The sequence below is a fragment of the Balearica regulorum genome, chromosome 9 (genome assembly GCF_011004875.1).
Source record: "Balearica regulorum gibbericeps isolate bBalReg1 chromosome 9, bBalReg1.pri, whole genome shotgun sequence".
NCBI classification, from domain to species: domain Eukaryota; kingdom Metazoa; phylum Chordata; class Aves; order Gruiformes; family Gruidae; genus Balearica; species Balearica regulorum.
In genome coordinates this window covers 16,223,248-16,233,455 of record NC_046192.1, presented here as the reverse complement: position 1 = coordinate 16,233,455, position 10,208 = coordinate 16,223,248, and the positions used below count along the sequence as shown (strand labels likewise).

General features: G+C 47.0%; 1 protein-coding gene across 1 annotated transcript; it reads left to right on the top strand.

The window, feature by feature from the left end:
• Positions 1–1,242: 1,242 nt before the first annotated feature.
• Positions 1,243–9,308, top strand: CLDN16 (claudin 16). Its single transcript, XM_010313404.2, has 5 exons — positions 1,243–1,529; positions 6,200–6,302; positions 6,563–6,727; positions 7,810–8,001; positions 8,351–9,308. Exons 1-5 carry the CDS (start codon positions 1,416–1,418, stop codon positions 8,488–8,490), a joined length of 714 nt encoding a protein of 237 aa, XP_010311706.1. The 5' UTR covers positions 1,243–1,415; the 3' UTR covers positions 8,491–9,308.
• The last annotated feature ends 900 nt before the right edge of the window (positions 9,309–10,208 follow it).

The following is a 10,208-nucleotide window of genomic DNA, read 5'->3' as shown; positions in this document are numbered from 1 at the left end:
TGATCTGGGATCAGGGCAAAAGATTGTTAACTCTGACAGTAAAACTGCCTCATGAGGTTATAATAGGAATTATGTGGGTTGTGCATTGCAAGAATAGTAAACTTCTTATTGCTATTGTATTTGGAGGGAAATCTCGGAGAAGAGAAAGCAAGCTTTGAGCAGTTCTGTAAAAGTACTGATTGGCTCCATCTGGAGGTGGCAGCTGAGATGACAGACACCATCAGTTTGGGAAAGCAGATTGTAAGCCGAGCTGAAAGCAGAGCAAGAATCTGCTCCTCAGCCCTGTATTGAAGACTTGCCCATTAAAGGAGGTCTCCAGTCTTTCATGGCTTCTCATTTAAAAAATAAAGATCACCGAAGATGTGATGGTTTCTGCGCATTTGTACCTTTGGGATAGGAGGAATGTCTCGTCCTGCTGCTGGAAGGTGCCCTGGAGCTCTGCTGGGTTTCTTGGCACTGTGAGAGAGGGGGCACTGAGTGAGATGCTTCCTTGCAGAGGCCCTGTCCTTCTGTCCCCGGCAGCCTGCATGAGCCCTGCTCACCCAGGGAGTCCTGCAGGAAAATGGGAAGGTTGCAATGGCAGTAAATGAGCAGGCAAAATCCAACCAAACAAAATGCCCCAAACTGGCACTGCCTTGAAAAGTTCAAGATTCCAACATGGGACCTGGACTCAGGCCATGAACAAATTGAAGTTCAAGGCATGAGAAGTATCTAGGTTTGGCTTAAAGGCAGAATACAGAGCTCTGTATCCGAGCTGGGATGGTTGTTGGTGTTGGCTCTGAAGGCCCACGGCTGCTACCTTTTCCCTTCCCTTTTTAGTGACATCCCGGTATTGCACTTCATCATCACAGCATCAGAGACCAACAGGGTAACCAAAGGGCCTGGGATCTACACCAAGACACTTTATAGATGCTCATTGCTAAGGCATGAATCAATGTACAGGAACAAACGTGTGTGTGCACAAGAGCTCTTCCATGTGTCCCTTAGCAGTGCTTAAAACTTCTGCCCTGAAGAACAAGTTTTGATTCTTTTTTTTTTTAATCCCTACTTTGCCAAAACCTGCAATGATACCTGTTTTCCTTGCAAGTCCAGGACTCCAGTTACCTGCATGCCACTTCTGCACAACCCCATTTCTCTTCAGCCAGGCATGACAAGAGCTGTACCTGTGCAGGGCGGATTGGCTGCAGCAGCTCCCGTGGGTGCTCCCACCCTCCTCCCATCCCCGTTGCAGGTCGGTGTTGCTCCTGTGGCCATCACTAATGGATGGCATCTGCAGAACTGAAAAGTTCCCACTGCTCATGGCCACTGGAAGAGGGTAGTGGTGACCTGGGACACTGAGGCTCTGCCTCTACCCCAGCTTTAAGAACAAGGGCTAGGCACTGTTTTTCTTTCCCAGCCCCGGATCACCTGCTGGCATGAGGTTTTTCCTCCAGTATGTGGGCTGTTTTTTTGCCTTTTTCTCTACTGGGTTTTTGATAACATCTACCTGGACAGACTGCTGGATGGTGAACGCTGATGACTCCCTGGAGGTAAGATCGGGGTGAGGAGAGCCTGATCATCAAAACAAATTTGTCCTAGAGAGTTTGGTTCCTGGCATCATTGCTCCAGTCTCATGTACGTTTTCCCTGTTGTGCTGGATGAAAGTGGATGAAAATGAAATGAATTACTTTGGCAAGAGCAGAGGAAAAGTGATATTTTGTGTAATTGTCTCTGCCAGACTTTATTATCCAGACTATGCTCTCACTTAGTAAGTTCAGGAAAGGTTTACAGGCTCTAGGTTAAATGTGCATGAACATGTACGGTTACCCTGCACCTCCAGCCTGCATGGATATTTTGGAAATATTTCTAATCTTCTAGGTCAGAATTCATGGTGGAAAAATCTGGAGTGTACACTTGTGCTCTTCAAGTGCTTTTCTTAACAGCCATTGAGCTATAGGGCTAGCAGAAATTTATGGGGAGCATGGGGTCAGATCCAGCATTCAAAAATATCTTCTTGAACTTGTGCAGACAATAGAACTCTCATGTTAGAGAAAGGTACCGTCAAAAGTAAATTGCAAACCAGGGAGCAGAATGCTGCTTACATGCAAGGTGTGCCCCAGAGACTCCAGACCCCAAACCGTTGCTGATTTCCCGGCACTCAGTACTGCAAGTTTGTATTTTTCTTCCCAGAGCAGCCAGCACTTTCTGTATGTTTAAGCATTGCAGGTCCACAGTGTGGGAATCTGCTGTCTGGCAAACTGGATGCTTTATGCAGCAGAGGTGAAACACCTTCCAAGACAGAGAGTTTGGCTGAATATATCAGGAGGAAACTTTCTATCTGCTCTCCAGCATAGGAAACCAGAAGAGCTCCTCTGCACTCAGTGATTGCAATGCAATATTTAGCTGCATCATGTCAAGTGGTGAATTATCTGAGGAAATAAGGATAAAACTGATTACAAGGAAGATACCTTTTTTTCTCTATGCCACAAGAAATCCCAACAATCTGACTGCCAGTCCCACCCTGGAAGATAGCTGAGGTGGTCATAGATCCAATGTGGTGCAGTTGCTGATGGTCAGCATGTCTGCTCAGTGAGCCTCTTTGCAGGGAAAACAGTGTGCGTCCACTGATTCTGGCTGGGATATCACTCTTCATTTATCATCTTAATTTAGGATCTATTTTAGATTCCTATCAGGAAGATGTGAATTGTTTGCAGTCAGCTGAAGATATCAGTATACTCAGAAAAGCCAAATGGATCCCAGATTGTGGGAAAAACAGAAGAGGGAAACCCAGCTCTTAAGCGAAGTGAGTCTAGGAAAGATCCAGCCCGTTACCCTGAGGCGGTGTAACCTTGTCTTCTTGGCACAAAGGCACCTGCGCTGGGCTGTCACGCAGTGCTCCATTAACACCCACTTTGGTTATTAGCAGCCACTACTCTCACATTCCTGCTCTGAGTGTGAATACTAAATAATGGAGAAAAAACGCCCCCAGCCTTAATACCTGACCACTGATCTCCTTAATGGCCCGAATGACTCTCTGCCTCTCTAAACAGGGGAATGCAGGTAAACCGTCCATGGCCAGAAAGATGTGGAGTCCACAGTGACTCATTTTTTTCAGCTGGAAAAAGGGTAATTCAGGCAACTCCGACTTCAGGAGAAAGGAACTCCATCCTCCAACACAAAGTCTCTTGGTTTTGACCCTGGCCCCCAGCAGCTGGGGAGGATGAAGCCCTCGCTGTGGTCCTGCTGGGGAGGAGCAGTCACCTCCAGAGGGGCTGCGGGGGCCCCGGCCAGTGCTCAGCCGCTCGCCTCCTCTTCAGAAACAACCAGGTTATGGCAACACAGAAAGTGGGTTAAGCTGGTGCACTCCATGCGAGCATCAGGCAAGCCTGGGTCAATTTTTGCAGTACTTTGTGCCGGAAAAAACCCCATAATCTGCTTCCCAACAAGCACCGTATTGTGTACACAGTCCCTCCCTGTGACAGGTGGATTAAAAATATTACCACTACTGTTAAACGCTGCCTGTTTTACTCTTGTGCTGGGCTTGTAATCATTGTATGTTGGCACCTTTTTACAGTGCGGTAAAACACTGTGACTAACATCACTCACATGTTTGTCTTCTGCGCTTTCCCCAGAAGAGGAAGTGTGTGCTTGTTCTGTCATTTTTTTGTATTAGAATTATTTTAATATTAATTATATATTATGCATAAGATATAATTATATATGTTACAGTCATTATGCATTTTATGTTTTACTTGCGTACCTGTGTTAGGGAAAGCAGGTCGTGGCAATGTGTTTCGTAATCAAAGTGGGAGATGAGGAGTTTGGCTTAGCTCCTTAGCTCCTTTGGCTTGGCTTCCCAGGGAAGCTGGAGCAGATTTGCTATGGGGGGAAAGAGCTGATGAGGAGTTAGTGCTACCAACATGGTGCATGGGTCCGGCCATGGGACGGAGAAATCCATGCTGCCTCCGCGTCCACATGATGCCCCAGTGAGCCCTGACTCCTCTCCTGTTTACGGTGGTGAGTTGCTGTGTGCCTGAGGGTCTGTGCTGTCTGTGCAAGGGCAGATGCCCAAGGGTGGTTGGGGAGCAGATGAACAACGGAAAGGACAAACCGTGCACAAAGCAGAGGGGAGCAAGGGATGGCCGAGGAGGTTAAGAGGCAGATAACAGAAACTGGAATAGCTCAGCAGTGGCTCAGGCCAGCCCCAGGTCCCCCCTCTGACATCTGTTCCCATCACTCCTGCACCAGGCAATGAGACATTTATCCCTGGCTCTGTACGTGCTGCATAGAGATCGGCTGATCCCTGCTTCTGCCCATGTTCAGCACTAGCAGGAGTAGGTGACAACTGAAACATCCCAAGACACACAAAATATTTATCAAGTTTTTTCTAGTCTGGGAAGGGGGTTATTTCACACGCTAGACCATGATCACAAATGTTGCACCTTAAGACCTCTTTTTTGCTTGGAGGCTGACAAAGCCTGGAATCCTGTTAGTCTCTTTATAAATAATTTAGACAAAGCTGCTGCTTGTAAGATGCAAAAGCAAAACTAATGTGAACAAGTGAGGAAGTAACAGAGTATGCGGAGTAGTATGAATGAGCCTGTGGTGGTTTGGGAGGAACATGAAATGGTATAAACACAAGTGGAACAAAATGCAATTTAATAAAAATATGCTAATTTCAGTCACAGCCTGAATGGTGGTGAGTTAAGATGGAAGAGGAGCTGCAGCTGTATTAAAAGGGCCACGGTAAAAACTTATGTCTAATATAAACATGGCAATTTTTTTTACATGACACTGTTCTCTCGAAAAACACACAATGAAACTAGGTTTTCCCAGCATTGCTTCTCTTTTTTTTTTTTTTTGGTGATATTTTTCATTAAACCTGCCCTGAAATTCTGAGAAATTATAAGTAGTTTTCACCTTCACAGAACAAACCATGTAGATTGTTTTCATTTAAACATAAATAGTATCTTTTTTGCCAGTCTGAGGTAGCGAGTCATTTTTACTCACCTTTAATCCACGGTGCAGTATCACAGAGAAGATGTACAGTTTGGCTCGGACGTAGCATTGTGGAGAAAATATTGCAGTTGGCTACAGGCTTCAATACATCCTGAATGAGACTTTATTAAGTGGCTGAGATATGTTATTATCTGCTTTGTGATTTACACAGTGCAAGAAAAACCGAATTTGTTGCATCATCCAAGCAAGCCCGGTCCCCTTCCCTTGTGTGAAACCCATTCCTCGGCAGAGTTTCTCCTCCCATTAACTGCAGCGGGTGCCGCTGGCAGCAGCGGGACAGGCTGGAGTCCAAAGCTGCACCAACATTAACTCTGCTCCTCATATGAGCAATTCCAGGAATGTTGTAAAGGTGCTTGTTGCCATATTTGCATTGGTAATGAAAATACCTCCCGTATTAAAGTGATTTATGGAAGGCTGGGCTGGGAATGGTATCTATGGCTTCAGGACAACAGAGACGATTAGCTGTGATGCTACTGCAACGTCTGCCCCAGTCTGGATGCCTCAGCGATGAGTGTGGCTCGGGCACGCGTGGTCCCGCAGCCGGCAGGACACTGGGAGCCCCAGGGCCAGGATGAGCCCTGGCCGCCTCTCATCTCCCAGCCAGTGTTCATGGCTGAGTCATTTGGGGTCAGCCCTCCACATGTGTCTCTTGTCTCAGGAGGGGCTCACATCTGCAGATACTATGCTGCGGCCACCTCCCATTGCGGACGCCCGGCTGCTGGTGCAACGCCTGCCCTGCCAGTCACACTCCCCTCTGAGCTGCTCCTTCTTGGCAGCAGGATGATGTAAGGGGAGCATGGACAGCAAAGTCTTAGGTCGTCTGGTCCATAGCCCTGCCCAGCTCAGCCTAGACAAACATTTGGCAAGGAGTGGTCAAACCTGATCTTAGATCTCTCCCATCAGCCACCCTCCAGCTCCACCCAGAAATTTCCGTCAGAATTTTAATCCTTATCAATAGGAAGGTTTTTTCCCCTAATTTTTAGTGGGAATTTCTTTTGCTCTAATTTAAAATCATTAGCAGGGACACAAAAAACATTGTCCTTTTCCTCCATCCTGCTGCTTTTTTTCTTCTTCAAGCTAAACAGCTCCAGTTGACCATTGGCGTAACCAGACCGGGATTTCTGTTGAAGGGCTTAGCTGACCATCCACTGTGCTGGTGGATATATTAACTTACGGTCTTCTTCCTCTTTTCACCTCACAGGTGAGTACAAAATGTCGTGGCCTGTGGTGGGAGTGTGTCACAAATGTTTTTGACGGGATCCAAACTTGCGATGAGTATGACTCCATCTTCGCCGAGCACCCTGGTATGTAAGAGTCAAAGATGTTTCTACAAGTGGTGGGGACACCTGAGTGTAGACAAAAAGAGCCTCTGTGCTACTCAGTGACACATCACTTGGTGCACATACATATTAGAGCCATGTTTCGTTTCTCAGTGAGGTATTACTCCCAGTGGAAACTGGAGAAACCTTCACCCCAGAAAAAAATGTTCCCACGGGGTCTGACCCCATTACCCACCTGCATTTCCATTCCTTGTGCACTAGAACGATCTGCTTTTGTCCTGCAGTGAAACTGGTGCTGACCCGAGCCATGATGATCACAGCAGATATCCTGGCAGGATTTGGATTTTTCTTCCTCGTCCTGGGACTGGACTGTGTGAAATTCCTTCCCGATGAGCCGCTCATCAAGCTGCGCATCTGCCTGGTGTCTGGAGTTACATTGCTCATTGCAGGTATTTCCCTGCTGTGCCCCAACCCTGCAGAACACCCTTCAGCAAAGGGGGGAAGCTTTAAAGCCTTCTCTTATTTTGAGGAGAGGAGTTAGTGATTTTCTAGAGGGTAAACATGGGGAAGGATGTCTATTTGCTTTATTTATGCAATATAGCTTCCTCTGTTCACTGCCTGCCCCTGACAGCACATAGTTGAGTTTATTTGCTTTCATTTCATCTGTTGACCAGGTGATGTGGCTCTGAGTTGACTGACTTCCATTTACTGCTGTTTTACTGTGCAGAAGGCAGTGTTTTGTTAAGGCAGAGAGACCTAATTGCTGAAAGACTAGGAAGTCCTGGCATCCTGGTTCGGTTCTTGGCTCTGACACAGATTGTGTGACCTTGGGCAAGTCACTTAGCCTGAAATCTCTGCAGCCACTCTCTAATAAAAAGATAATAACATCTGTCCCTCCTAGGTGATAAATACCCAATTGACTGAGGTGTTTTGTTGTTATTGCCAGTGGGAGAATTTTAAGTGCAAAAATATATAGACAGCCAACTAGGTACCAAGTAATTTAATTTGACTTTATGTTAATATTGAGCATCTACCTCTGCTTCAGCATAAGCAGATCTAACACATAACTCACCCCAGCCACTGTGAGCATACTTTGAGAGGTTCATTTAAACATCCTCCATTCACCTCCCAAAGTTTGTCTGAAAAACACTGTCAAAGTTCTGAAAGTCAAAACAGATTAGAAAATTAAATTCTTGAAGTAACTTTACAATAAGTTGATAAATGAGCTGAGAAAAGAGGAGTTTTCTGCCTTTTAATGCAGAAACCCGAGTGCTGCCAGCCGGCACTGATGGTGTCTGTGAGTGCCAAGCCGCGAGGCACAGCCTCTGCCTGACAGCAATCCGGCTGATATCAGTAGGAACCAGGGTGAATCCACCGAAGTGACAGGGGCCAAAACCTGACATCTGAGGAGGGTCTTCCCATCCTAAAGTCTGGCCCAGCAGAAAGCAGGCTATAGCTCCAGGTTTTATGTTTGTGATCTCCTCGTGGTCCATCTGGGAGCTCTGTGTAGCACCTCCCTCCTGTCCTGCAGGTCTCCCAGGCATTACTGGCTCGGTGTGGTATGCCATTGATGTCTACGTGGAGCGCTCCTCTCTGGTCTTCCACAACGTCTTTCTGGGCATCCAGTACAAGTTTGGCTGGTCGTGCTGGCTCGGCATGGCGGGGTCACTCGGCTGTTTCTTATCTGGGGCCCTGCTCACCTGCTGCATGTATCTCTTCAGAGGTGAGGATCTGTGGCAGGGCTGAAACACAGTTCAGAGATAGAATCATTGCTTGGGGCCTGCTACAGGCACACAGGGTGGGGAAAGTCCTTCAGGGACATCCTTCAGGATGGTTGCTCATCCCCAGTAGCAATATCTTCAGATGTAAAATGGGAACAGTATTATTTCAGCAGCTCTAGAAAGCACATCAAGGTCTTCAGGTGGGAGATGAGGTCTAAGTATGATATAAAATGTGTTATTATGTCATATCTTGGAGTGCTGCTTCCTCTGCATTTCGAGGCTTTGCAACTGAAAGTCACCAAGTCATCTGCACTTGTTAGCAGATCCTATTTCTCTCCCTCTGCCTCACAGAGACCGGCTCTGGAAGACTCCACTCTGCTTACTCCTTGAGGAAAGGCTATTCCTCAGCTGGGACAATCGTAACAAACGTGCATTTGCCATCCTCTCAAACAGCTACTGCCAAAATGTATGCAGTGGACACAAGAGTGTGAAGAGGAGGTAAGCGCTCCAGAAAGAGTTCCACTTTTATTTGTAGTGGAACTCCACTTTGGATTATGCAAAGACCCAAGCTCCTGTGGTTGTGATACAGATGAAAACTAAATTTCAAGGATGTACTATATGCTACAATGTTTGCATTATGAGAGCTTCAAAAAAACCTTTCCTTCTAGAAAGTAATCTCTGAGAAGATCTTGCATTAAGGATTCCTGTTGTCTTGAGTGCTGAGGCCGCTTGCATAAGCACGGACTGAAATAACCAACACAAACTTTTTCAGCATTTGACTCAACAGTATCGGCATGAGTGAGATAAATCAGCCGCTCCTGGATCAGACCCCAGCGTTCAGCATGAAGATCCCCAAACTGTAAGACGGATCTGTTCTGTGTCTGGCAATGTGTCGACAGAACGTACAAAGCAGAAAATACAGGTTAAGAGAGGGACTGATTGTCTGGCCAACATCTGGACCCTGTGCACCCAGCATGGGGGTGTGCTCCTCTTTAAGGCAGCTGGAGAGTTCAGCAGAAGATAAAAAGCTGTGTTAAATGCTTGGCCCGCTCTTCGGCCCATGGACCTCTGAACTGAGGAAACACTGTAAATTCAGGTGTATTCTTTCCTGCAAATACAGTCCTTTTCAGTACGTGTTAAAATGTATGGATGCTCTAGACTCACTGAGATCTGGAAATTGCCAGCTTCTTTCTGTTTAGTAAAAGTTTTGCCTGGACAAAGACAAAGTGAATGAAGGTCCAAGATCTGGCCTTGCGCATGACAATATGTCTATACCAGCTAGAAACTAGGATTAAACGATAGTAAAAATCTATTGTGCCTTTCTATCAAAAGATACTTAAATCCAGTTCAGGACTGCTGTCCCCTGCTGCAATGCGGGCTGCCATAGGCTGGATGAGGCTAAAGCATCAGCCATGTCTTCACTAGGGTTGGTGAAAAAACCTGGTATGGTTTAACACGTTCCCTAAGGATGGATGCAAAAGTGCCGACAGCCCTTCCATGCAGTCCTCTTAGGGTGACAGGCACTGCTCGAATCCAGTCCTTTCTACCATGGGCACCACATCATATGGTCACAGGCACCAGGGGTTGAGAAAAGGCTCTTAGCACAGAGATATACCCGTTCAGGAGGAGTGGAGAAACAACAGCGGCGTCTCAGGAGGGTGTGCACAGCCGTGGGTACTGAGGCTCCACCAGCAGTAGGCTTCCTCCACTGACTGCTTAGTGGGGAGACTGGACGGAGAAACTCCCTTCCTCCTCGCCCCTGGCAAGATGAAGTGAAGCCTTATGTTATGAGGGTCAGAGGGAGATGGGGTGGCTGTGGATGGAGGGGGCTGTGTCCCAAAGGGTACCTCTGATAGCCCCTGTGATGGAAGAAGAGGGGCTGAGTCCTCTCACAGGTTATTCTGGAAGCAGCATCTTTTGCTGCAGCACGGAACTGACCAGCAACAGTAAAACATAACCTGATCCTGACATGGCTCCTAATCAAATAATGCTCTGGCCCTGGGACAGGGACAACAGCATGTCCATATGGCTTTTCTACGGGCTCAAGCACCTCCACAAGTCTCAGCCCATAATGCAACCATCTCAGCAAGAGCCCTTGTGGCAGCGCTGCTGCCCAGGCGAGGGAGGCTTTGTGCCTGCAGGGTTCATGCTGATTTGGTTGGCAGGCGTTTATGTTAGCCAAACCAAAAGCAACTTACTGCCAACAGAT

Excerpts from the sequence above, each read along its gene's own strand:
- CLDN16 (XM_010313404.2), top strand. The coding sequence starts at position 1,416 with ATGAGGTTTTTCCTCCAGTATGTGGGCTGTTTTTTTGCCTTTTTCTCT. Across the intron at positions 1,530-6,199 it reads ACGCTGATGACTCCCTGGAG|GTGAGTACAAAATGTCGTGG; the intron begins GTAAGATCGGGG and ends TTCACCTCACAG. Across the intron at positions 6,728-7,809 it reads AGTTACATTGCTCATTGCAG|GTCTCCCAGGCATTACTGGC; the intron begins GTATTTCCCTGC and ends CCTGTCCTGCAG.